The sequence below is a fragment of the Monodon monoceros genome, unplaced genomic scaffold (genome assembly GCF_005190385.1).
Source record: "Monodon monoceros isolate NGI ecotype Baffin Bay Population unplaced genomic scaffold, NGI_Narwhal_1 Super_Scaffold_1, whole genome shotgun sequence".
NCBI classification, from domain to species: Eukaryota; Metazoa; Chordata; class Mammalia; order Artiodactyla; family Monodontidae; genus Monodon; species Monodon monoceros.
The window spans coordinates 61,456,076-61,481,889 of record NW_021703765.1 but is presented as its reverse complement, the minus strand read 5'-3'; the positions used below and the strand labels follow the sequence as shown (position 1 = coordinate 61,481,889).

The following is a 25,814-nucleotide window of genomic DNA, read 5'->3' as shown; positions in this document are numbered from 1 at the left end:
CCGAGGACGAGGCCGCGGGAGGGCCGGCCGGCGGGCGAGCGCCGCCGCCGACGCACACGAGGTGAGGGGCGAGGGAGGCGGGCGGCGGGCGCGCCCCCGGTAGAGGGGCGTGGGCGGGCGCGCGCCCAGAGACGTGGGGCTGCTGCGCGCGTGGGAGGGGGCGGGACCCCCGGCTGGTCTGCCGCCTGCGGCGCTTTGTGGCCCCGGGCAGGCGGCGCGGTCCTGGCACAAAGCCCCGGCGCGCGGGTGTGCAGAGCTGGGCGGCGGGGAGGCGGGCGCCGGCTCTTTGTGCCTTTGCATCCGCGGTCTAATCCGAGCAGGTCGGGGAGCGGCGCTGCCTGACAGGCGGGCTCCTATTATGCGGGCGGCCCTGCGCCCGCCGCCGCCCCTTGTGGGGCGTTTCTCCGTGTCCACGACTGCGGCCCCGCGCCGTCCGTCGTTTCCCCGGCCCCCTCCCCGCAGGAGGACGGCTGCGCGCGGGCATGGCAGGGGCAGGCCTGGAGCGGCCGCTCCCCGAGGGCCGGGCCCTGCGGCTGGTGGGCTCGCTGCCCTGCCCCCAGACCTCTCTTTAGCAGGCGGCCGCTTGGCAGGAAGAGAAATGGGCTTGGGGGAGGGGGTCGGCTGGCAGGGGGAGGGGACCGGCTGGCAGAGGGAGGGGGCTGAAGGGCCCCAGCTTGTCACTCTCTGTTTATCTACTGAGATGGTTCATATTCACACAGGCTTAGCTGGGGTGGAGGGAGGCGGGGATGCCTCTCCCTGGGGGGTAGTGACTTACGGAGAGGAGGGAACGCGGCCAGATAATGCTCGCAGCGGCCCCACCCAGAACAGCGTGGGACTGCCTAGGGAAGGGAGCCCAGTGCGGATCCGGATGGCCCGGAACGGTTTTGAAGTTATTTATCCGTGTTTCTCCTGTTCCCTCCATCTCCAGTGCCTTTTCTAGTAGGGGTTGCCAAGCACATCTGGAAAGCTAGGTTCCTGGCCCCCCCACCCCGGCAGGAGGAGTGTAACCCGGGGAGGCCACCTCTCTGACATATGTGGTAGGGGGGAGGGGCAGAGCTTTGCCCATAGGAATCCTGTGGCTGTAGATTGTTGACTGATGTGGGGATGGCTGTGCCTCTTGTGCAGGGGGGAGGGGGAGAGCTGGCAGGTAGTGGAGGGGCCTCCAGAGATTCTAGGCTGAACTTGGGGGGTGTTCTCCAGGGACCCCCGCTCGAGGGATGGAGCTGGACCTTTCTGGAGCTAGCATTTATTGCTTCCTGGCTCCTGGCTTTACTTCTTTTTCTCCGTTCCCATCTGCCAGCGTCTGGACTCCCTGGGCCTTCAGCAGACATTTTCAGGAGCACAGGCCATGTGGCTGGTCTGTAGCCCTGGCTCAAGGAGCGGACTTAACGCTCAGCAGAGCAGGGTTGCTGGCATGTTCTGAAAAAAAAAAGCAGATGGGCCGGCCTCAGGCTGGCCTCCAGAGACAAAGCTGTGTGGTGAGATTGCTGGTGTAGCGGGCTCTTAGTACCAAGGGGGTGGGGGGAATGGGAGGCTGATACTTGGGGGCTGAACTGAGTCCTTTGCCCCTGGAGTAGGTTGCCCTGCCTGTGAGTGAAATCGGTCCTGTGTGGTTGTGCTTATTATGGAAATCTCTAGGTCCATGGGCAGGTAGTAGCCTAGGAAGGCTGGGAGGGGGCTTCCCGCCTGCCTGCCTGCCTGCCTGCCTGCCTTGGGGTCAGTGCGCCCAGGTTGGTCTGCTTCCTGCGGGCTAGTTTTGGGGTGTTGCTGAGTGACTGTCCTCTGGCCAGTTGACTCAAGTGCTGGTGTGCACCCAGGATTTCTTCCTGCAGTGTTTTCCTGCCAGTTGTTGGGACTTGTAAATTAGTCTCTCGGCTTTTACAAGCGATTCCTGAAAAGAAAAATCTCCCTCTGGTTGCTGGCTCTGCGTAGAGGAAGAAGCAGCCGGAGGGAGCCAGGCCTTTAATTAAAGCAAAACCGAAATGATTGCTGCAGTGGCTGGAAGGAGAGAAGGCAGCGCAGGTGGGGCAGAGGTGATATGCCCTGTCCTGCAGCGAGGTACCTGCCGGGGACAGGTAGGCACCGTCCCGTCCTCTCTGCCTGGTCTTGGCCAGCAGCCCAGCCTTCTCCACAAGCTGCAGTCCTGGATTAATCCTCACATAGTGTTTTCTTTCCATAGATCAGATTTCTCATTTTGTTAATAAGCACAGCCTCCGATCCACTTGAAGTCAGCTGTCGTGGACTCAGAGCAACAGGGTTTTGCATTATTGAGCTGACAGGCCTGCTGCCTTCCCTGAGTCCTCATTGTTTGCCAGGGGGTGGGGGCAGTGCCTTTGAATCAGCAGCTCGCCCCCGTGGAAGGGCTGGAAGGGCTGGCAGGGCAGTTCTCGAGAGTTGAGGAGTGAAGAAGGAATAAAGTTCAGTTTACCCGGGGGACCTGCTGCCCTGCCCTTTTTGGCTTGGCCTGTTGGCCTCCAGCAGTCAGCCCCACCCCACGGCCTGCCTGCATTGCCCACTGGGGCTGAGGGCCAGTGCCCCCCGGGACTGATCACTAGAGGGTGGGGGCTCTTGTTCCTGGCTCTTTCTGCAGAGAAGAAACCACAAGTCCTGTTCCTCCCGTCCTGGCCCTCGGAGCCTGACTGAGGAGGGACTCCTGGGGGCAGTGTGAGGGGCACTGGCCTCAGCACTGTTTACTCTCCTTGTGGCCTTGGACAGGGATTGACTCTTTGAGCCTTAGTGTCCCCGTTTCTAAAATGGGAACGGAGCTAGAGTTCACATTCACGTATCGCTGCCTTCCAGAGCTCAGCCTGGGGAAGACAGACTGGCAAACAGACGATCGGAGGATGGGGTGATAGGGCTGCACCGTGCTGCGGGGAGCACGAGGTGGCAAGGGCGGAGGGTGGGCAGCTTCAGGAGGGGGATTTTAATGGGGAGCGCACGCAGTTTGGGGAGGGCAGTGCTGGGGAGACAGGAGAACGGTGACAGGAGTGTGGCCCGGCAGATGCTGAGCTGCGGGAAGCTGGCGCAGGAGCACCCGCTGCGTGCTCCTGTGAGTCTCGTTCACAAGCTTTTTATCCGTTCAGCGAAGTTTTTTGAGAACCAATGCAGTGCCCAGCCCGTGTGGCTAGACTAAATCGTGCTGTTGCTCAGACTTGCCGCTAAGCGGTCAGCCTTCAGCTGGGATGTAGAGACACTGGGAGATTTCAGGGCTCGCTCTGGGTGTAGCACTCTCACAGACTTGGAGGTCAAGTAACTGGAGGTTAAGTAACGTCCTGGGGCTGCAGGGTAGGCGCCTTTGGTGTTCTGTCTGGAGAGGTCAGAGATCCCATCCTGGCTTCCTCAGTTAGGGGCTTTCAGCCAGCTGGGCCAGTTAGGCTCTGCCTGGCAGCCGGCTGTGCTTCCTGCTGGGAGGGGCCTTGCTTAAGGGTTAGGGACCTGGGCTGGGGGAGGGCTCCAAGCCCCAGAACCTGGTGTGAGCTGGGAGTGGCAAAGCCAGAAAAGCAGGTGGGGGTGGGGTGCGGGTTGCGAGTGGGCCCCCAGCGCGCTTGGTGAGGAAGGGAAAACTGGGTGCCAACTCCAGACCCCAGCGCAGTCCAGGAGGGAAGGCCCGGGGCCGGGGGGCTCTGCTGAGGGAGCACAGTCTGGGAGGGTGTGGCCAGACTGTAGGGAGAGGGACCCTGAGACACTGCCAGGCTCAGAGCCCCACCTCTGCCTGCCCTGTGTGGGTGGGTGGAGGGGTGGAGGAGCGTGGCCTTGGGGTTAGAGCAGGTCCTGTCGAGGGTCCCCTGCTGCTGAGTGTGTTGGCAGGGTGGGTGCCTGTTTCCTGTCGGGGGTCCACCTTCTCTGAGTGTGTGGGTGAAAAGGGTGGGGTACGACAGGGCAGGTGGCTTGGCTCCTGGGGCTCCCGAGGCTCTCCCCTTCCATTCCGTGGGAATTCTGAGGGCCCCTAAGGAAAGGTGGGGCTTGGGCTTGGCTGGGGAGGGGGGCTTCCAGGTGGGCAGTTGACCTCTTGTGGGCCTGGAGGGGCCACTGGCTCTGGCACGGCTGTGGCCACTGTGCACACTGGCCTCCAGTGGTCCAGGATGCTGCTGCCGCTTCGGGTTTCTCTCCCAGCAGCACCTTGCGGGGGAGGGGGGGCGAGGGTTCTCAGGTGAATGTGGGGAGGGGCTGCTCCAGTGCCTTGGGCACAGCCCCCCCACATACACACAGGTGGTTGGAGGTGCTGCTCCCTTCCCCACGCTGGGGTCGCAGCCCCTTGGCCTCTTCTTCAACCTGGTTATAGGCCTTTTAAGGGGCAGGACTGTTCCATGGCCTTTGCAGTTCCCTTGCCTGCGCTGCTTTGGAAGCTAATAGTAAGCTCTTGGTGAATTCTTGTTCACGGAGTGAATGAGAAGGGAGAGTAGAGTTGATGGCTGGGAGGGTGGGGCCTGGAGCCTCAGTGTCTGCCCCATGTGGACACAGGGAACTTACCCTGTGATGAGCACGGGCTCCACACTGACCTCCAGTGTGTGTGCTGTTCCCCGTGCTGCCTGGTGGAGGCCTGCCTGATGGTGCCCTGGTTCTTACCTCTGCATATCAGGATCACCTGGAGCTGGTGGAGCCCAGCCCTGCCCACCTCTAGGGTGGGCCCAGCCATCTATGCTTCCTGAGGCTTTTAAAATGAATCCAATGTGCAGCCAACTGCTTTAGCAGGAATAAATCTGTGTTGATAATAGAATCAGGGAGTGGTGAGTCCACAAAGACCAGCAAGGGTGGTCACAGACTGCCCGGTGGGGTTGTGCTTACAGAGCGAGCCAGCGGCTTCTGTTAGGTACCAGGGTCTTGGAGAAGCATCATGTGCAGAGGGGGCTCACCCTTTTCATGGTCCCTTTTCCTGGGGTGGTAGTGACCCCAGGCCGGTGAGTATTAAGGGGGCGTCTCCTAGGAGGTCCCCCGGGAAACACCTGCTGCTCTTGACCCCAGGACTCTTGCTCCTGCTTGACTTTAAGGGACTGCCTGCCCTGGTCTCTTGGTTGCATTCTTGGGCCCTGGTTGGTCTCTGTGCCCAGGCATAGTGACCTTGGAGTTCCTCGTGGTTCCCTAACAAGCCCACTGTGGCTGCAGCTGGGGACCCCTGGGACCTGTGTCTTTCCCCTTCTTTTTCTCTTTGACCTCAGGGTACCTGGGAGAGAGAGATGGGTCCCTGAGGTTATTTACGTGGGTAAGGCGTGTGAGGGAGCTACTGACAAGGGGCCAGGAGGTGGGGTGAGGGCTGGGAGGGGCACTGGAGGTGGGGCTTCAGGTAAGGTATGGCCAGCCCAGCCCAACCTCCTCTGCTGGGACAGAACAATGGGCTGTCTTGGGGCTTAGTTCACGTCTGAGGGCAGCCAGGACACAAGACAGCCCCCGCCTGCTCTGGGCAGCTTACTGCACGAGGGAGGAGAACAGCAAGGCCCTTGGGCGTGGTGAGGTCTGGAATGGGCCTGGTTGGTGTCCTGGGGGGAGGTGCAGGAAGAGCAACCTGGCCTGGGGCCAGGCAGGAGTGGGACTGAGTGGTCTGGGCTGGGCAGTTGGGGGAGGGGTGGTCCGGGGCAGTCAGGGTGTCCTCTGTCACTGTTTTTGGCCTGCGCACATCTTGGTAGACGGACCCATGGGTTCTCCCTTGAGAGTGAGTAGTCCTGGGGGTGGATTCCTGTTTCAGGTGTTTGGCCTCTTCACCCCGCCCCTCCCTGGGACCCCTTTGGTAGAAAAGGGCTGATGGTTTCTTTCCAGCAGGTGCTCCGGCAGCTCTGCTTGCAGACTGGGAGGAGGATGGTTCCCACAGAGCTCCTGATGGGATGCTGGGGAGGTAGCACAAGAGGGCTGGGCCTTCCCTCTCAGGATCCTATCCCGGGCTGGGCCTGGTGGGACACACCTGGGCAGTCCTGATTGCCTTCTCAGTCCCTGCTGTGTGAGTGGCTTGGAGAGGTTGTGCACTTGGTCTAGAGTCCTTCTGCTGGGATGTGGTGGAGAAAGTCTAGGAGTAGGGTAACCACGATGCAACACACGCACGAGGGTGCATTGGACAGACGTGTGGACTCCTGCCGCTGAGCAGGGCTTGAGCCTGAGGGCAGCCGGGTTTTCATTTGAGTGGGGGGCAGACGGCTGCCTGAGACAGAGCCCGGGGGTCTGGTTCTGGAGCTGAGAGAGGCCCCTTCCCCAAGCCTCGGGGGCAGAGAGGACCCCTTACGGTGGTGGCTCTTCCCTTCTGCCCCTGGAGGCCTGGGCCTGTGCTCCCACTTCCAGGAGGGCCTAGGGGCTGGCGGCAGGGCTGGGCAGCCCGGAGCTTAAAACCAGGCTTGGGTCCTCCTTTTGGTGTTCTCTCAGCATAGGGGGCACCGGCTGGGGTCTCCCTCTGGCATGTGGGGTTGTCTCTTGGCAGAGGGGCCTGGGGGGTCTGGGCAATCCCAGCTGGGCTGCAAGGGGAGGGGCCCTGGGCCACCACCAGCAAGCCGCTGCCACGAGGCTGCAGGTGGGGGGGGGGTGCTGGGCGTGGGCTCGGGTTGCCCTGTGGCTGTGGTAGGTGAACTCGAGCCCCAGAGGGGTGCGGGCAGGGGAGGGGATAGTTTCCAAAGTCCCACATTCCATGCATGTTGACGCTGATAAGGGCAGTGGGGCTGGCCTGGTGCCGTGGGCAGGCGGTGCACACCTGCTTCCCAAGACCCCTCCCTGCCTCCACTCTGCCCACCTCTGGGGCTGAGCACCCAGTCCGCAGCCTGCAGGCGCCCGCCTGCTCAGGCAACACTGCCGCCTCTAGTTAGCAGGTCTTGGAGGCCCCACAGTGGTTTCTGCCGGCCCTGCCTCTAAGGGTGTTTTTGGAGGCCATTTGAAGTGGCATTTCCTTTCTTTTCTTTGAAATTCCTTACTCTCAGGTGTGGCCCTTTGCCTGGGATTTCAGCATTTGGTGAACAACTGTGATTTTGGGGGAAGAGGACTCTGATGTCAAGCTTGTTTCCTCCAGGTGCCAGAGCAGACCTCTCCGTGCCTCATTTTCCTTGCCTGTAAAATGGGTTGGTAGAAATACTTGCGGTAATGGCCGTCAGCCGTTCTCAGAGTGGTTTGCAGACCCCTGGGGATTCCCAGGACTCTTCAAAATACTTAGACATTACTGGCCTTCGTCCCCGCACTGACACATCATCGGTGTGAAGACGTGGTGGGCAGCCCTGCCCGAGGTGCACACTGCATGCTCCAGCCCTGGGTGCTCGAGCCAGGACCACTGGTCTTCCTCATGCTGTTCCAGGGAGGCTGTGCAGGTGACCCAGTGGTGAGTCTTGACCCTGGAGGACACATATGTTAAGTGTTCTCTGTGGTGAGCTGGGGAGGACCCGGTGGGTTCTCGTGCCTCAGACTGAAGCAGGACATCATTCCAGGAACAGCAGTGTCTGCGAGCTGCTTTTTTTCATGGAATGTTAGTTTTACTTGAAAGAAGGGCTGACAGGCAAGGTGGTTGTTCAGACTTGGAGAATTGGTCAGACCTTTTCTCAAATGAGCAAAGTGAGCCTTACCATGGGAAGGAAAACAGGTGACAGTGTTCCTTGCCAGCCATAGAGCCAGCAGAGGACAGGGACAGTTTTGGGAACCACTGTCCTTCACTGCGAGCCTGACTTGAGACGTCTTGTGATGGAAGCACTCGGGTTTTGGTGTCGTATAATGAAGTCTGACAACAGTGGGAAGATGTGATTGACTCAGGGGACCACTGTTTTCCGAATGACTAGCGCTCAGTGTTGCAGAATCCTGGGTGGATGTGAGTGCAGGCTAGGCCACTGGATTTTTGTGTAACCAGATATGAATTAGTCACCGATACAATTTCAGAGTCTACATTGCACCTTTTAAGAACCTACCACTTGTTGAGTTTAAGTGTAATAACAAGGAAGAATAGCCACCATTATCTGAAAAGGGTAAAATACCCCTCCCATCTGTCTGTGTGAGGTTGGATTTCTCCACAGACTTCAGTCAGAACCATGCATCCTCACTGGCTGAACGCAGGGCAGATGTGAGGATCCAGCTACGTCTGTTCAGCCAGGCGTTAAAGACATTTGCAAAAATGTGAAACAGTGCCACCCTTCTCGTTGATTTTCTTTTCTTTTGGGATAGTTTTTTTCCTCCATAAAAACATCATTTATGTTAACATAAAATGGGTTTATTGTTGATAATTTTAAATCAAGTAAATATTTTTTAAGTTACCAGTTTTTCTAACACAGTAAATAGAACAGTAGCATACAAGCCACCAAAGAGTTCTTTGGGGTCCTTCCTAGTTTTCAAGAATGTGGACAACAGTTTCTGACCGGTGGGCTAGGGCTGGGGCGGCGGGCGGGTGGCATCCTCCTTTACACCTCCCCTCCTCCCACCCCATCCTGTCCCCTCAGCCCTGCCTCTCCCCTCTGGCATTTGCTCCCCTAGCAAACCTGCATGGGAGCCTGCTGCGTGGCTGGAGCAGCTGTGGCCGTCAGGCTAGTGGGACGCAAGGTCCCTGGCCCCAGGGGCCTATTGGGTGGCAGCTGGGCAGCTAATGCTGACGTTGGGTGGGGGGAGAAGTGCTGGGTGGCTTCGCTGAGGAGGGGGCACTCGGGCCTGACTGGTGGGGGCCGCGTGGAGGGGTGGCCTGGCCCTCTGGAAGCCCTCCATGGGCTGGCCCAGGTGTGGACTTTATCCAAGCCCTGGGAGTCCATTGAGAGCTGTAAGCAGGAGAGTGACTTGATGGGATTGGCGTTTGAGGAGAGAACTGAGGGTTGACAGCTGGGACCGTGGGGGTCGGGATCACATGCTGGACTTGTACGGTCCTTCAAAGTGGCTCCCGTCGGGAGGATTCCCCCAGGTGCAGGGGCTCTGGCTTCTGCTGCTTTCTCTTGGGACTGAGTGACACTTTCTGGGCATGTCCTGTGGGACTGGCCCCCGAAGCCCTGGTTCACACGGTGCTGCCCTGTTCCCGGCCATGTGGCTGCGTGCGGGGGTCCCCTGGGGTGGGAGGGGGTGCTCAACCCCTCCCTGGATCGGGAATACCCTAGTCTCTCCGCACCGAGCACGTTGGCTCCTTGTGGACCTGGGCTGTGCTGTGGGTTGTCACGAGTATGAACCACAAGGTGTGAGTTACGTGTGCACACATCTGGCTGTAAAGAGTGGGAGGCGTGCACCCTTCCCCCCACCCCTGTAAGAAATGGCCCCCACGCCCCGGGCTGCTCCCTGGGCCGCCGCTAATGTCACTGCTTTTCCAAATTTGGGGTTAACTGTTGCGAGTGTGTGCCGGTTCCCCACACTCGTCCGCATTCTTGGACAGCGGGTTTGCTCTCTGTGGACATAGAGCTGGGCGCTCATCGTGCTTTTGAGACTCACCCAAGTGCTGGGCGTCACTGTGGTTCCTGCGCCCCGGCCCCCCCTTGTCGTGTTCCAAGGTGGCACTGACCCCACATGTCATCATGGGGCAATGTCAGGGTTTCTGTTTTTGCTGCTGCCTGAGTAGCCCGGCTTTCACCCCCCTCCCCCAGCTCTGCTTCCTCAGGCAGAGAAGAGCCTGTTTATTTTTTCTGTCTCTAAACCGGGTTCCTTAATGCCAAACAGCCCTCCCAAGCGCCCCCGGGATGCCGTCTGAAGAAGCTCTGTGAGCACTTTTCTTTGAGTCCTGGGGGCCCCTCTGTCTGACTCCCTTTCTGAGCTCGGCCTCTCCTCTGTTGGGCCCGTCACATTACCTGCTGGACAGGTGAGACTTCTTCTCTGTAAGTGCCATCCTGCAGGCGTTTCAGGCACAGAGTCACAGGTTGAAATGTTTTCCACAGCAGTTCCCTAGTTTTTTCCTTAAAAATGGCTTTTTAAAAACTGGTAGGTGCCCAAGATGTGTCTACTTGATTTTTTTTTTTTTTTTTCCATTTTGGACTAAAACAACCTGATCCTTGATATTTGGTTTAGCTCCTTGAGTCCTTGGTCAGAGGCCCTGGGCTTGGGGGTTGGTCCTTCACTCAAGGCAGGGATCCTTCTGTTTGACTCCCGATCCCGATCCCTGAGGGCCTTGTCCAGCCTGGAGCTCCTGGGGCCGTTGTTGGTGCCTTGCTGGCTGCACTTGGAATGTCCTCTCCTCTCCTAAGCGTGCCTGTCAGGATTTGAAGACCCCTTCCCTCTTCCTTGGACACTAGGATGGTTAAAAATGTCATTAGGTTGTTGCTGCCTTCAGATGGCAGGCACAGATCTGCCCCGATAAGAGGTTTTAAGGTGGTCTTTATTAGGTGTCCTGTGGGTCCGTGGCTGGACTGTAGGGTTCCCTCCTGTCCTGTTGGTGCCGCATCTTGTCTGGGGATTGTTGTGATTAGTTGGGGGTTTGGTCAGCTTGCTCATCAGGCCTGGAACGGGCCCTGCTGCCCCTCCTGAAGATTTCTGTGCACCTGTTGAAGCCAAGTACATCATAGTCATATCTAAGAAGTGTGCCCAGTTGTGAGCAACAGCGCCACGGACTCTTCCCAGGTGGACACGCATCCAGCATCCATCCTGAGAGAAAACACCAGAACAGAAGGCCCTCGTGTGTCCTTCAAGCCCCCTCCACTCCCCAATCCCTCCCCTCACCCACCCCTGCTTTCCACCTTGACCAGAACTGGCTGTGTTGTCCCTTTCGGGTCTGGCTGCTTTGCTCAGCCGCTTGCTGGAGGCTCCCCGTGCAGGCAGCCAGGCCGTGGGATACGGTGACAGTCAGCTCTTCTTGACCCGTGCAAGGCACGAGTGCGAGGCTTGGCCTGAGCCCTGGGGCCTGCCCACTGCTGGAGGGGCTCCACGCCTGCATGGCTTCTGGGACCCAGGGTTTGTGTGTCTTCAGTCTGGGTCTTTTTAAAGTCTGACCGTTCTCTTTTCTGCCTGGGATGACCTCTTTCAGTGTCTGGTCAGCTAGTTGAAGCCAGTCGTTGCCATCTGGCATCCGGTTTGGGTTTTGTTTTTCTGATTCCAGGGCCAGGCCGTCACAGGCAGGGCACAGGGCCTGGGTGCCAGCCACCGGGAGTCTCGACGGCCGCGTGGGTGGATGGGTCAGCTGCCCTTTCTCCGGGAAGGACTCCTATACCCTGAGGTGGTTCTTCCTGGTTTTCAGTCATGAAGTGTCTTCTGGTACGAAGGGATGATGATAGAAGATGCAGAGTATTTTTATTTTGTTTTTTAAATACTTGAGAGTCCTTAGTTAGTGTAAGACATAGTGAGCTTCTAGGGTTGGGTTTGAAGTTGTGATGTTGGAGTCTGTCCTGGAGGAGCTGTGGGCTGGGCAGCTGCTGCTCTGTGACTCCTGAAAGGTATCCCGGGGTAGGTGGGGGATGGTGACTCCTTTGCAGCGGGTGGCCCAGGCTCCCTGCACTCTGCCTGCCACCCGTGCCCAGAGCCCCTTGCCCGCCCGCGGCCACTGTCCTGCCTCTAAGACGCCCGCAGTAACAGAGTGCCACCTCGATCTCTCAAGTTCTGGGGCCGCCTCCTTCCTCTTGACCCCCATCACTGAGCATTTACTACCTGCCGAGCTTCGGGCTTTCTGGGGAGTAGAAAGCTTGTAACCCACAGTCCAGTGTGCGTGCAGGTTCTGGTTCTGAGGTCTGGAGTGAGGCCAGACTGTCTGCGTTTCTCAAAACCCTGGGCGAGGGCCTTCCCTGGTGGTCCAGCGGTTAAGACTCCGTGCTTCCAGTGCAAGGGGCGCAGGTTCGATCCCTGGTTGGGGAACAAAGATCCCACATGCCACATGGCATGGCCAAATAAACAAATATTAAAAAAAAAACCCAAAAAACTAAAAGAAGAAACAAAAACCCTGGGCGATGCTGCCACTGGTCCCTGGACCGTGCCGGACACCCAGCAGGACAAGTAGGAAGTGGGGCTGGGGGCGCAGGAGCCAGCTTGCCAGGGCCTGTCTCCCTGCAGCAGGAGCTCCTTGCTCCTTGCCTGATCGGGATGCTCCCTGTTGGCCGTGCCGCCCCGCCAGCTTCCCACAGGCTCCCTGCCTCCAGGCTCTAGTTCTTTTGCTGCAAGCAAGCCTCTTACCTAGAGCTCAGGCCCCTTCAGGTGGGGATGGGGGGCAGTGCAGTGTGGGTACAGTCTGGAAGTTTTCATAATAGTGACTGTGCTCCAGGCAACTCTCACCTGCCTCTCCCCAGTTCACCCCCTGTCTCACTGGCTCAACACTCTTGGCCAGACTCAGGCAGGCTGGGGGCCTCCCAGTGTGACCCTGCCCCGCACCCTCCCCGGTGCCAGCCAGCTAGCTGTGCCAGTGCCAGCAGGGGAAATCCAGCTGCAGGTACCCGGGTCGTCCTGGGAGTGGGAGTAACGGGAGGGTTGTAGGCCAGGGGTGAGGTGAGTGTGCAAGGCTCGCCCTGGAGCCCTGGAGAGTGGGGTTTGTGGTTGTGGCCCCGCCAGGCCTCCCCTCGTGGTGCCACGAGCCTCTTGGGTGGGAGTGCACATGTGGGAAGGTGGGGCTGCAGGCATTTGGGGGCAGACTCAGGGAGGTCGTGCTGGGGTGGATGGATGCCACCTCCCGCACTGCTCAGGGACCTGAGGGAGAAGCCCAGCCCCAGTCCCCGATCACCACGTCACCAGCGTGCTGATGGAACTGAGTGTTAATTTCGTAGAAGTCTTGTCCGAAGGAGGGCAGGGCTCTTGGCATTCGTGGAGCCCATTGCTTTCCAGGAGGATGGTCTGGGAGACGAGCCAGGAGCTGCTGGCAGGCATCCAGGTCTGGGCCAGATTACCCGCTGGGCTCGCCCAGAGCAGTGGGTCCCACCCACCGCCAACCCATGTCTGGAGGGGCAGGCCAGAGAGGGCACAGCCTGGGTCCCCAAGAGTAGGCCTGCCCCTGGGTGGTGTAGCCCAGGTGAGGCCTGCTGTGAGGTAGGCTGTGGGAGGGGGAGATGAGGGGGAGCTGCAGGCCGAGGCCCTCCTCCTGGCTCCCCTGCCCTGCCCCTGGGAGAAGGAGGTGCAGGTGTCTGTCCTCAGGGTAGGAAAGTCTGGAGTCAGGCTCTGCCACCTGCTTGCTCCTGTGACCTTGGGCAAGTTGCTTAACCCCCAGAACCTGTCTTCTTATCTGGCACTGGAGGTGGAGAGAACACCTCTGAGGCTTCCCCACAGGCAGGGTGCCCTCCACCTGGTATGGGCTGAGGAGGACCTGGGGCTGGGGGGGTGGGTTGGGGGCTGGGCCTTAGGCTCTTCTGGATCTTGGGTGCTGGGACCTTCCAGGCCTTCTTGCTCTGCCCTCCAGCTGCCCTCCTGCAGCCTGGGAGGGGCTGGGCCTGCAGGGAGGGGCAGTGCTCGCACCTGTCTGGGCCACACCTGGAGCACCAGGTGGCCACAGCAGGGGTCGGCTGGGCCCAGAGTTGGGGGGGCAGTGCATACGAGTGTCTGAGGCCCTCAATGACAAGGTCAGATGTGCTTAAGCCCCTGGGGGTATGGCGGTGGCCTGGTGTCCTTGTGACTCCCACCGCCAGTGGAGCCCTCGGTGGGTGCTGGGCAGCCACCCCCCCACCCCCCACCCACCCCACACCCCGCTCTCAGCTGGAAGAGTCCTGTGTTCTTCTGTGACTTCTGGCTGTTGTTCTTTGTCCAGAAGGTGGTTAAGGAGCAAGAATAGCCTCCCTTTGGGTGCTTTGGGCTGGGCCGGGAGCGAACTTTTCCGGGGGGGACCCAGCATAGCTCTGGGCTTCCTGCGGAAAGTGTGCTCTGGGGAGGGAGGAGGGGTCAGGGTTCCCGGGGACCTGGGTGACAAGACCTGCCCAAAGAGGGGTGGGGGCCCCTTTTTCCTGTCTTCACTCTTCTCTCCAGGACCCTCCATCCTGGCTGGGTATGGGCGGGGCGAGTCGTTTCAGCCAGGTTGCGTGGGGCTTCTTTGGGCGCTCTTTCTTGCCTAGGGAGATAGGACATTGCAGAGAGGGGCCCACAGTCTCCTGGGAGCATCGCCCAAGGGTGAAACCACACCCTGAGCTTGGGCCCCCCTTGTGGGCTGGAGGTAGGCATGGGATGCCCTCCTCTGTCTCCAGAAGGGAGGGGTGCCCGCCGCCAGGCTCCAGGGAGGCAGGGCTGCCTGCCTGTTCCCCAGGGGGTTCCACCTGAAGGCTAAAGGATGGAGCAGCCTGAGGGCCCAGGCTTCCTGGCGCCCAGGCTCTGGGCTCAGTGGGTGTCCAGGCTAAGTTGGATTGGCTCCTGTTGGAATTGGGGTTGGAGCCATTTTCCTTGGCTTCCTGCTTAAACAAGGGCCACTTTCATGTGGAGACCTCCTCTCATGGCCTCCTTCCCTCTGTGGGTTCCAGGAGGGGAGACCTCCCCACGAGCCCTGAGCCCATGTGGACCACCTGACGTGGGTGGGGCCTTGTCTTGCCTGGGATCCCTGCGCAGCTGTAGGGACCTGGCCTTGGGCATGTGCTCTGTAGGCACATGTCCTCAGTGTGTGTGGGGTCAGGGGCCAGGCGGGGGCCAGCCTCCCTGGCTTTTCTGAGGCCTGAGCCTGGAGGGAAGAAGAGGAAATAAGATCTCAGTCAGGACCTGTCTCGCGTCACCGTGTAGCAGCCCTGTTGGGGAGGTGGGTGCTGGCCGTCCTGTGAACAGAGACCTGGGAAGGTGATCCAGGCCCCTCTGTTCACAAGAGAGCAGAGCTGCCCCCTCCCCCCCTTCCTTGCCGGGGTCAGGGTCAGCCCATCTGGGGACAACCACGCACCCATCTGACTGATCTGTCCCACTGCCCAAGATCCTGGGCATTCTGGAGCCAGTGCTCCGGGTGGGCAGTGTGGCTGCACTGGGCGTGGGATCCTTGGGACTGATTGGCACACTGCTGGGCCTGCTGCCAGGTGGCTGCTGGGTGCCAGGAGCTGGGCCCAGGCGGTAGCCTCATTCCAGCCCATGGTGGGCTCCTGCCAGGGCTGAGCACCAGCCCCGTACCCAGTGGGCATCCCGCTGCCAGCTTGCCTGGCCAGCCCCACAGTGCTGTTTCTAGCCCTCTCTCCCTGGCTGTTGTGGGCTCTCCAGGGTGGGCGCTTGCTGCTCCCACACCCGCCGTTGAGCCGGAGGGCAGAGGCCTCTGGGAGGGAAGGAGCAACACTTTCTAGGGGTCTTGGCCCTCACCTGTGGTGAGGTGTGTCCCCGCTTATGGACACGACGTAGACCCACTCTCGGCCCAGCCTGGGGTGCCCGGCAGGCGGGGCAGCTTCCTGGTGGATGTACACTCCCAGCAGGCAGCTCTGTGCGACACCCCCCCACCCCTTCCCAGCGGAGGGCACAGCCTGCTCTGCCTGGTCCTGCTGGGCCTCCCTGCGGGTAGGTCAGGCTCGAGGGCAGTCACTTGGTCAGTCGCTGGGCCTTTTCCAGGCTGCAGTGACCAGGCTGGTCGACCTGATCTCCAACAAGGGCGAGGAAGCCCCAGTTTCAGGGTCTGGCCCAGGCTGAGGTGGTGGGCATTGTGCCTGGGTGGGGCTTGGGTTGTCGTTGGGTCTGGTGGGGTTCCTGATATGGCTTCCCATCCTTTCTCCTGGGCCGCTCTCACTGGCGGCGGCATTGCGGTGGTCTCCGCCCCCCTCCCCAGGCAGGGTTTGGCTCCGTCTTGGCCGGGAGCCTGATGAGGGGCCCAGGCTGCCCTCGGGGAAACGTGGACGCTCTCAGGCTGCTGGACCTACAGAGCTGGTTCTCCTGCCCTCTGGGCTGACCGTGCCCCCCTCCCCCCAGCAACCCCTGCAAGAGGGGAGCTGTGCTTGGGGCCGAGAGACAGCTGGCAGGCTGGAGCCGAGGCCTCCCGGCCACCCTGCACCCCGGGTCTGGTCACATTCCTGAGGGACCTGCTGAGCCTCCCTGGCCCTGGGGGCGGGGGAAGGGCAGGCAGGGATGGGCTCTGGGCTGCTGCAGGCCTCCTCCCCCACCCCTGGCTCCATTCCAAGGGCGCCCAGGCCTGCTGGAGTGGGGGACAAGGAGCTGGAGCCTCAGGACCCCCTCCCGCAGGACCCAAAGCTCTGGCGGGGGGGGGGCAGGTGGAGCCCACCCACATCTGGCAGCAGCTGCCAGTGGCCTTGGCGGGCTGGTATTGAAAGGTCGAGCCTGCAAACGCCATGTGGTCAGGCTGGGCTGGGCAGGAGGGGGCTGGGCGCTCTGGGCGGGGGTGGGGTGGGGGTGGGGGGAGAGCAGACCCGGAGGGAAGGGAAGGAAAGGAGCAGGAGAGCCAGAAGCGGTTGAGACTGGTTCTTATAAATAGCCCGTTGCACCAGCGCCTCCAATTTTGACCTTTTGTTATGTAAATGTGGCCAGCCTGGAAAGGGCCTTGCCCAGGCCTCCTGCCACCACGCCTGCCCGCCCTCCAGGAATTGTGTGCCTGCCACCAGCTCCCCCAGATCTAGGTGGCCCTTGCAGTATCCTAAATCTGTGGGGGGTGGGTGGGAAGAGGGTGCAGGCGAGCTCCCCAAATTTGCTTTCTTCCTACCACGGGGACTGACTGTGGGCACTATGACCACTGTCTCTTGCCCAGCTGTCTGGGCGTCCCAGCCAGAGAGACCCCCAGACCTTCCTGGGAGTGAGGTCCCCCAGCACCTCCCCCCTCCCCTTGCTGATGCCTTTGTGGGTGACCATGTCTGTCTGTCTTCCCTTCCCCAGGTGACCAGGCATTGATGCACCCCCAGGGAGGCCACGCGCTCAAGGAGGCCACCCCCGCTGGCTGCTGCTCACATGGTTTCTGGGCCCCTGGCACTCCGGTAGGTCAGGGAGGGGGAGCTGGGGGCGGGGGCGGCAGAGGGAGGATGTTTGCTCCTCCTCTTTGGGACTCTGGGCAGCCTGCAGCTCTCAGCTTGTGTCCTGGCCTGCAGTCCTTTGTGTTCGGGCAGCGCTGGCAGCATAGAGGGGAGGCTGGGGCTTGGGGAGGAGGGCTGCTGTGCACTCACTGGCTCTCGGAGGCCAGGACCTCCTGCCCTCGGCTAGTCCCCTTGCCAGTTGTCCTGGGTGCTGGGGCTAGGTGTCTAGGCCAGTGTGGAGGCCGCGCCTTGGGCTCTTTGTCCCTGCCTGGCTGGCTCTGGGGGCAGGGAGTGGCGGAGGGCTGGTTTCTGCGCGATCTGGGCTCCAGCTTCTGAACAGCCTGACAAGGCCGAGCTGGCCTGAGGTGCTTGCTGCCTCCTGCTGTCAGGCCCTGAGTGCCGGCCCACGTGGTCATTGGGTGCTCAAAGTCTTCCTTGGGGTGCACAGGATCATGGGGGGTTTTCCTCTGTCTTTGCAAACAAGGGCAGGTACGGACCAGTGGGAGGAAGGCAGGTGGGTGCAACCCCTCCGGGCTCTGTCCTGAGGGAGGCAGGGCTGGGCGCCTGGTAGGAGCTGATCCCAGGTGGGGGAGGCTCAGAGCAGTCAATTGCTCTCCGAGGTTGGGCCGTGAGCAGAAGGACATGAAAGCCCCTTGTCGGCCTCACGGCTCAAAGCACCTGTGGGAGGGCATGAGCTTCCGAGTGGCTGGAGGGGTGGGGAGCCACGGCCGTGCGCTGTGGCCCTGCTGCCCAGTGGGGTGGGTGCATGGTTGGGGCAAGCTGCTCCCAGAGACCCCTGTGCACACTGTCACGCAGCCACCACAGAATTCCTCTGCATGTGTTTTCCTCAGTGACATCAGTTAGCATCTGTGCCAGTCTGGCGAGTTTCTCAGGCTCAGACAGCACTGCCTGCCCTGCCCAGAAAGTCCCTGGGGCCCAGCGGTGCCAGGGCTTGGCCAGGCTGCCTTTCCTTCTCGGCACCTGGAGGCCCAGGCAGGGGGTAGGGGGGATGGGTGCTCAGTGCCTGTGGTGGGGCAAGGCCTTGTGCGGTGGGGGTGGCAGCTGGGCTGCAGTGTCACGTGATGCTGGTAAACCTCAGAGTTTGGGAAGCCTCTAGGGTTGTTGGAGAGAGGCCCAGCCTAGAGCAGAGGTCACAGACCAGAGGCTGCATGTTTGATCTGGCCCACGTGGTATTTAAGGAAAAAGAACCTTCATTTTGCATGGGGTGATTTCACCTGAAAACCTGGATTTCTGGCTTGTCTCGAAAGCTGGGAAGCTGCATGCCCACGTGAGAAGTCCAGCCACCCAGCACCTCATAGACCCCTGCCTTTGGGTCTATGAGGCCAAAGACGGGCCAAAGACCTTCGGGTCCCATCTGGGCACGTGGTTGGCTTCCTTTAGTGCAGAGATGATACCTTGGGCCAAGTTCAAATCCCAGTTTGGTTGCCTGCCACCATGTGCCCTTCATTGTCCTCTGTTTTTTCAAGTCTGCAGATGGGCTGGTGCCGCCCCCCTTCTCAGGCAGCCTGGGTGGCATGAGTTCCCTGCCCAGGTGCCGGACCCCAGGAGGGTCCCCCGCTGATGCGCACGCGTACCTGTTCTTGCCCGCAGGTGGTGCGTGTGGGCAGGGCGTGGGGACATGGGGCCCGACATGGAACTGCCCAGCCACTCGAAGCAGCTCCTGCTGCAGCTGAACCAGCAGCGGACCAAGGGCTTCCTGTGTGACGTCATCATCATGGTGGAGAACTCCATCTTCCGGGCCCACAAGAACGTGCTGGCCGCCAGCAGCATCTACTTCAAGTCCCTGGTCCTGCACGACAACCTCATCAACCTGGACACGGACATGGTCAGCTCCACGGTGTTCCAGCAGATCCTGGACTTCATCTACACCGGCAAGCTGCTGCCCAGTGACCAGCCAGCCGAGCCCAACTTCAGCACGCTCCTTACCGCCGCCAGCTACCTCCAGCTGCCCGAGTTGGCAGCCCTCTGCCGGCGCAAACTCAAGAGAGCTGGCAAACCCTTTGGCTCCGGGCGGGGTGGGGCCGGCCTGGGGAGGCCACCCCGCGGCCAGCGGCTGTCCACGGCCTCTGTCATCCAGGCCCGGTATCCGGGGCTCGTGGATGGGCGCAAGGGGGCCCACACCCCCCAGGAGCTCCCCCAGGCCAAAGGCTCTGATGAGGAGCTCTTCCTGGGCGGCTCCAGCCAGGAGAGCGCGCACGGCCTGGGTCGGCCAGTCTGTCCAGCCAGCGGGGAGGCCGGCCTGGGTGGCTGCAACACCAATGGCAGTGGTGGGGGCTGCGAGCAGGAGCTGGGCCTGGACTTGTCCAAGAAAAGCCCCCCGCTGCCCCCCGCCACCCCCGGGCCCCCCCCTCACCCCCGACGACCCAGCCCAGCTGAGCGACAGTCAGCAAGGCTCACCCCTCTCGGCCTCCGCCCCTCCCATCGCCAACAGTGCCTCTTACGCCGAGCTGGGGGGCAACCCCAGTGAGCCCATGGATCTGGAGGGGGCCGAGGACAACCCCCTGAGCCTATTGGAGGGGCCGGGCGGGCAGCCCCCCCGCAAGAGCCTCCGGCACTCGGCCCGCAAGAAGGAGTGGGCCAAGAAGGAGCCCGTGGCCGCCTCCCCCTTTGAGCGGAGGGAAGCAGCGCCGAAGGGTCCCTGCCCAGGGGAGGAGGCCGAAGGGCTTGGGGACAGGGTTCCCAACGGCATCCTGGCCAGCAATGCGGTGGCGGGCGGGCCCTACGGGGAGCCCTCATACCCCTGCAAGGAGGAGGAGGAGAACGGCAAGGATGGGAGTGAGGACAGTGGGCAAAGCGGGAGCGAGGGCGGCAGCGGCCATGCCAGCGCCCACTACATGTACCGGCAGGAGGGCTATGAGACGGTGTCCTATGGGGACAACCTATATGTGTGCATCCCCTGCGCCAAGGGCTTCCCCAGCTCCGAGCAGCTCAACGCGCACGTGGAGACGCACACGGAGGAGGAGCTCTTCATCAAGGAGGAGGGTGCCTATGAGACAGGCAGCGGGGGCGCTGAGGAGGAGGCCGAGGACCTGTCAGCGCCCAGCGCGGCCTACGCAGCCGAGCCCCGGCCCTTCAAGTGCTCGGTCTGCGAGAAGACCTACAAGGACCCGGCCACTCTGCGGCAGCACGAGAAGACTCATTGGCTGACGCGGCCCTTCCCCTGCAACATCTGCGGCAAGATGTTCACGCAGCGCGGCACCATGACGCGCCACATGCGCAGCCACCTGGGCCTGAAGCCCTTTGCCTGTGACGAGTGCGGCATGCGCTTCACCCGCCAGTACCGCCTCACTGAGCACATGCGCGTGCACTCGGGCGAGAAGCCCTACGAGTGCCAGCTGTGCGGGGGCAAGTTTACGCAGCAGCGCAACCTCATCAGCCACCTGCGCATGCACACCTCCCCCTCCTAGAAGCCAAAGACCCTTGTTGGCCTGTGGGCGCCCAGGAAAGCAGGGGCACAGTGGCCAGGCCCCGAGTGTGGGGCAGTTCCTGGTGCAGCCCCCCCCCGCCCCCCAGAGCTTTAATCCACAGCCTGTACCAAGGGGAGAAGTGGGCAGCCAGCACCCGGCCCGAGTGCATGTGGCTGCTGCGCCGTCTGCCTCCTGATCCTGCCCGGCCCAGTTCCCCGTGAGGGCCACGGCGGGGCCTGCGGGAGTGGGTCACGGGGGGTGTCCCGCAGGCTGTGTTGGAGCAGGGGGAGTGGGGGCCTCCCTCCATGCTGCGGGGAGCAGGGCTGCCGTGGCCGGGGTGTCTGTGCTGCCAGCCTGGCTCTGCGGGGAGCGGTGCCAGAGGGAGGGGACAGCGCCCTCCCTCCTCGAGCCAGGGGTCACCGCTCACTGGTGCTGGGACAGTCAGGGGCCCCCACCGCCTACCTCTCCACAACTAAAGAGCCCTCTGGGCCTGTGTGGCTGTTATTCCTACTGATCTGTTCCTTTTTTCTTTTTGAATTGTTTTTTAAACCAAAACCAACAAGAGTTTATTTTCCTTCCGGCCCCTTGGGGCTGAGCCTGGGTCTGCAGACTGAATGTACCGGGGCAGCCACCCCCCCTGCCTGACTGTGGGCTGGGCGCCCACCCTCCAGGCCCCAGAAGCCCTTCTTGGCCAAAGGCTTCCCTGGGCCCCGAGCCCTGCCTCGGCTGCCTCAGGAGAGAGAGTGCTTTTCCCATAGTTTCTGAGGAATATTCTTTGTTTAGAGGTACTTGTTTTTTATTAAGAGAAAACCCCGTGTAACGTGTATGTGAATGTTGGAACTGGAAGGTCTGGGGTTGGTGGGGGCGGGGGGAGGCTGGCCGCGGTGCCAGGACGTTGGTACGCGTTTCCATTATCTCCGTGTGTGTGGTGTGCGCGGTACGTGTGGACTCATGTCGCGTTTCCTTCCTTCCTTGCCCATCAAGGTGGAGAGACTTCTGACCTTTTGCTACCTCTTGAATTTGTGAGAACAGAACGTTGGTTGGTGATGGCAGTTGTGGCCGTGACGCTTGTGTTTTCCTTCTGTCGCCCTCCTGGGCCCCCCGCCTGTGCCCCCTCTCAGAAGGGGCACCTGTACTTCCTCTGTGCGCGTGTGGCCAGCTGGCCACCCTGAAGGTGTTCTGATCAGAGAGCCCGAGCTGCCTCTCATCTGGGCCCGAGTGGGGGTATAGGTGCTCCAGCCCCTGGGGAGCCCCCAGCACAGGACCAGGTGCCGGGAGACGGGAGCCACACAGTGGGACAAGTTCTTGGAGGCTCCCGGCCAGGCCAGGATGGGGCGGAAGTGAGCCCCCCCCATCCTGTCCCCTGGACCTGCAAGAGCCTGACCTCGGGAGAGCAGCAGCCCCTACCTGACCAGTGCAGAGGGGCTGACCACAGGGATGTGTATATCTTCTCCCACCCCCCTGGCAGGGTGGGGACCTGTTCTGCTTTGGCATCTCTGGGCGGTCTGGGGAGAGGCTGGCTGCCACCCATGGGCTCAGCTCTGAATCCCACCCTACCCTCACCTCTCGCCTTGGGCTCTCCACCAGCCTCAGACACCTCCATGGGCCTAGAGCCATGCTCACAAGGCCAGGCCAAGGTCGAGAGGTCGGCACCACTGTCCTCAGCCTACTGCAGCCACAGGGCTGGACCAGCGGCTTTATCTTTTTCATTTTGCTTCATGTTTTCATTTCTTTTTCTTTTTTCTACTTTAAGTTCAGACCAAAAAATTCCGGAGTCATCCCCTACCCCCACCCTCCACCCCTCCAGAGACCCTCCAGCTGAAACCAGAGCCTGAGTTCAGGGACCCGAGTGGTGGGTGTTGGGAATGAGGGCACACAGGCCACGTGGGGCCCTGCTGAGCCCTTGGGGTACCCCCGGCCTCAGGCTGCTCCTCTCCCCTCTGGGGACTTGTGTTCCAGCAAGTCAGGCGGGGGCCCCTCCAGCGCCTCTGCTCTCCCGACCCCCCTACTCCGTCAGCACTTAAGCCACACGACAGAAGTCTGTAGCGGGAGCTGCCTGGGCGTGGCCCCCGGTGAAGCAGGTGGTTCATGGCAGAGCTTCAGGGACTGGGCGCAGAGGCCCTCGACGACCTTCGTGCGACGTAGTATTGTACCCACCTGAGTATTGTATCATATATCGAGCCTTCTCTGTATTTTAACAAGAAAGCGAAACACTAGTTTCCTATTTAAGACTTTAAGGGTTTGTGGGGCGGGCGGGGTTAACACGACACTTGGTTTTGTTTTCCTTTTCCTTTGGTTTCATGTGGAATGTGTGCTTGTGAGTGTGTGCATGGACGTGTGTTAGAGCCTCACCAGGAGATTAGGCTGTTGGAGGCCAAGGGCGGCTTACAGTTCTCTGCTTTAGTCACTTAATTCCTGAATGTTTCGGAGAAACAGGAAACAGAAAATAGCAGATGTCATGTAGGAAAGAGGATAAACAACAACAAAAAAAAAAAAAAAAAAGAAAAAAGCTCACATCCAAATTCACAAAACCTATTTTTTAAACCAAAGCACATTTTGAATGCGTATGGAACCTCAATGGGCTCAGAAAAAAGATACTAATATATTTATCTCATTGTTTACATAAACTTTTACAGTTTCAGACCTCAGCAGATAAAAGGCCAGTCCCAGTGAACCCCACCTTCCGCCGGAGCCCCTTCTGAGTAGGCCCTGGAATGGCTCACGGGCAGAGGGGCCGCCGTGGGGCCGGGGCAGGCGTGGAGGCCCCTGAGCCCTCCTCCCAGCCCGGTCCTCTCCCAGCCCAGCTGGCACCAAAGAGCTTGGGCCCGTGCTGACCCGCCCCCCAGGCCTCCTGGCTAGACTGTGGTGGTCCTGCCAGCTAGCACAGCAGGGGTGGCTGTCAGTTCTGGCCACAGGACCTGAGCCTGGGCTTGGGCCCTGGGATGGAGGTGCGCCCCCATCCCGCTGCTCTGCCTGCGACCCTTGGGTGGGTTGATGTGAGGGTCCCTCTCAAGCCAAAAAGCCAGGACCTTTGCACAGCTCCGTCGACTCCAGCGGGTCCCCGCCCCCTGGGGACCCCCACCTCCACCCCGGCAGTGGGAGGGGCTCACTGGGCCGGTCCTTACCTACACAGACGGTGCAAACACTCTGAACAGTGTTGTTTTTGTATCAATATGTTTGTGCAGTGATGAATGTATTTATTTCTCAGACTTGGGGCGAGTGAGCGGTAGACGGCTCCACCACCGCACGCTCCCGCCAGACCGAGCCCACCACCGGGGCTCCTCCAGGATTGCAAAAAAGGTAAAGAAGAAAAGATGAACCTTTAAGCAAATACGAATCTCAGAGACTTGCAGCATAGCCATACACCTCAGCCTGTGAAACGAACAATCTGGACCCAGACGGACTTTCAGAACCTCACACAGCCGTGTGTGTTACCGTTGGTCGCCACTTGGGGGCTCTGGGCTGTCCGCCGCTCCCCGCCCCCACACCCACCCGTCAGTATTCACTGGACTGGCCGTGTGCAGGAGTGCGATCGGGGCGGGCTGGCTGGGCAGGCGGACCCCAGCCGCCCTCCCCGCGGCCGTCTTGAGTCAGGGTGAGGCCCGGGCAGCCGGGAGGGCAGGGATCAGGGCAGAGGCGGCCGCATCCGTCCCGTCCCCTTGGCTTGTGGGGGCGAAAGCAGAGGCGTCAGGCCTCAGAACAGACCAGGGATCCCAGCCCTACCGGCCCCCTGCAGGGACCAAGGCCCTCGCTATTCCCCAGAGCCAGGTTGGGCATCATTGAACCTGTGAACCCGATGCCAGGAAGGGGTTGTGGAGCGGGGCCTGACCGGAGCCTCAGTCTGACATTCCAAATCGGGGTGGGTGTACACTGTGGGAATTGAGGCTGCCTGGGACCCCCTGCCTAGGACCACCCATCCCCCACTGGGCTTGTCACCCCACTTTAATTTTTACCGGGAACCCCTCCCCCTACCTCACCTTGCTATTTATTGCTGTAATTTATTGACCTCAAATATGCTGCATAACAGACCTCACTCAGGGCAGAGAGGATCCCCAGGGCTCCCCCCCTCCACTTGGCGGGGCCCTGTGGGGCCAGGTGCTGAGGGGAACCTCTCTGTCCCCCACCCATCACTTGCTTTCCCCCTCCCCCGTTGAGGGACCCCAGGTTGGGCACTGGCCCATTCACAAATACCTCGAGGGGGAGGGGAGGGATGGGGTTATAGCTGTTTTGTTTAATGGGAACTGGAAGAGGGATCATGTCCTGCTACGCGCCCTTCCCCGGAAGGGGGGACCACGATCGCACTCCTGTACTGGCCACCGCCACTGTCAGTCATCACACTGAGTTCACTTCCCTCGAGAATTTGGATAAATTCAGGTCAGAGCTGCAGGTATGCAACCCTCAAGTGTCATAGTAAAGCAGTTCACCGATCTCTCCATTCAGAAGCGTGCAGTCTTAATGTACAGTGATGAGAAACTGTTATTTTATGATCTTTTCATTAAAAGCTTGATGGAAAACTTGTGTGAGGCCTCTGTTCTCTGGCTGTTCTCTTGCTAAATGAGAAACTGCTTTCCTTTCTCTGTCCAGTGCTTCCAGGACCTGGGAGGGTGGGAGCTGGGGTGGACATCTTCCTGCCTTAGGCCTAAGGGTGGGTTTCAGAGGGGCCTAGGCCCTCGGTGGCATGTGTGCGTCTGGAGTTGGCAGTTGGGTCAGCATCCTTTCTGGCATTGTTGGCCAAAGCTGGCCGAGGCGGTTTGGGAAGCAGGGGGTGTGTGGGTGGGGTGTGGACCCGGTAGCCTGGGTGAGAGGAGGTCTGGCCCATGCCCAGGACCATGCATTGGAACAGCAGGATTGGACCGGGGCAGGGGGTGCTCATTACTGCAATATTCCCCCTACCTGCCGCTTGGTCTTGGGGTGGGGTGGGTGGGAGCCGGGAAGGGGGATAATCTTAGTCTCTAGGGTCGGGGACAGTAGACCCTATTCCCTGGAGGACTGTCCCTCCTGAACCAGGGTGGGGGTACCAGGCAGAGTGAAGACCCAGGAGGAGGAGTGGGCTGGGCCTGGGAGTGTGGTCAGCCAGCTCAGCCCCCAGACTCCATGTACTGCAGGCATTCAGGCAGCTACAGGGCTGCAGCAGGCGAGCCCCCAGAAGAACATGGGCTTTGCTGCTCTAAATCTCAGTAAGTTCTGTTCAATTGTTTTAAAATTCTTTTTTTTTTGGTATATCAAAGCAATACTCAAACATAGTTTGAACAATCAAATGGCTCTTAAAAAGGCTTAAAACAAAAAATGGTTTCTCATCTTCCCAGCCCATCCCCACATCGTGCAGGCAACCAGAGTCCAGCCTCACAGCAGGTGATCATTTCAGTTCATCTCTACCCTCTTCCCCTTCCCTCCTACCCCTGCAAATAGTTATTGGACATTTCCTGTGATCTAGGGCTTGGCAAACTTTTTCTGTAAGGTTGCCAGATAGTAAGTGGGCCATTCAGTCTCTGTGGTGACTCACCTCTGCAGTCACAGAGCAAAAGCAGCCAAAAAGGGTGTAAGCAGACGGGTGTGGCCATGTCCCGTTCAATTGCATTTACAAACCCTGGTGCAGTGTGCAACTGGCCAAGCCATAATGGTTATCACCATGTACATTTGTTTATTGCTGGGCCAACTAGTGTATTGGCCC

The 25,814-nt window shown here is 60.4% G+C and overlaps 2 protein-coding genes across 2 annotated transcripts; one reads left to right on the top strand and one right to left on the bottom strand.

Moving 5' to 3' along the window:
• Positions 1–20,237, top strand: HIC2 (HIC ZBTB transcriptional repressor 2). Its single transcript, XM_029228730.1, is given in 4 exon segments — positions 1–61; positions 16,582–16,679; positions 18,327–19,071; positions 19,073–20,237. Coding segments are annotated over 3 exon segments (1,842 nt in total). The 5' UTR covers positions 1–61; positions 16,582–16,653; the 3' UTR covers positions 20,144–20,237.
• A 195-nt stretch (positions 20,238–20,432) lies between these two features.
• On the bottom strand, positions 20,433–24,284 carry LOC114892301. The gene is made up of 2 exons (XM_029217019.1): positions 24,253–24,284; positions 20,433–24,172 (listed from the first exon to the last, which is right to left on the bottom strand). Exon 2 carries the CDS (start codon positions 21,851–21,853, stop codon positions 20,651–20,653), a length of 1,203 nt encoding a protein of 400 aa, XP_029072852.1. The 5' UTR covers positions 21,854–24,172; positions 24,253–24,284; the 3' UTR covers positions 20,433–20,650.
• Positions 24,285–25,814: the final 1,530 nt, after the last annotated feature.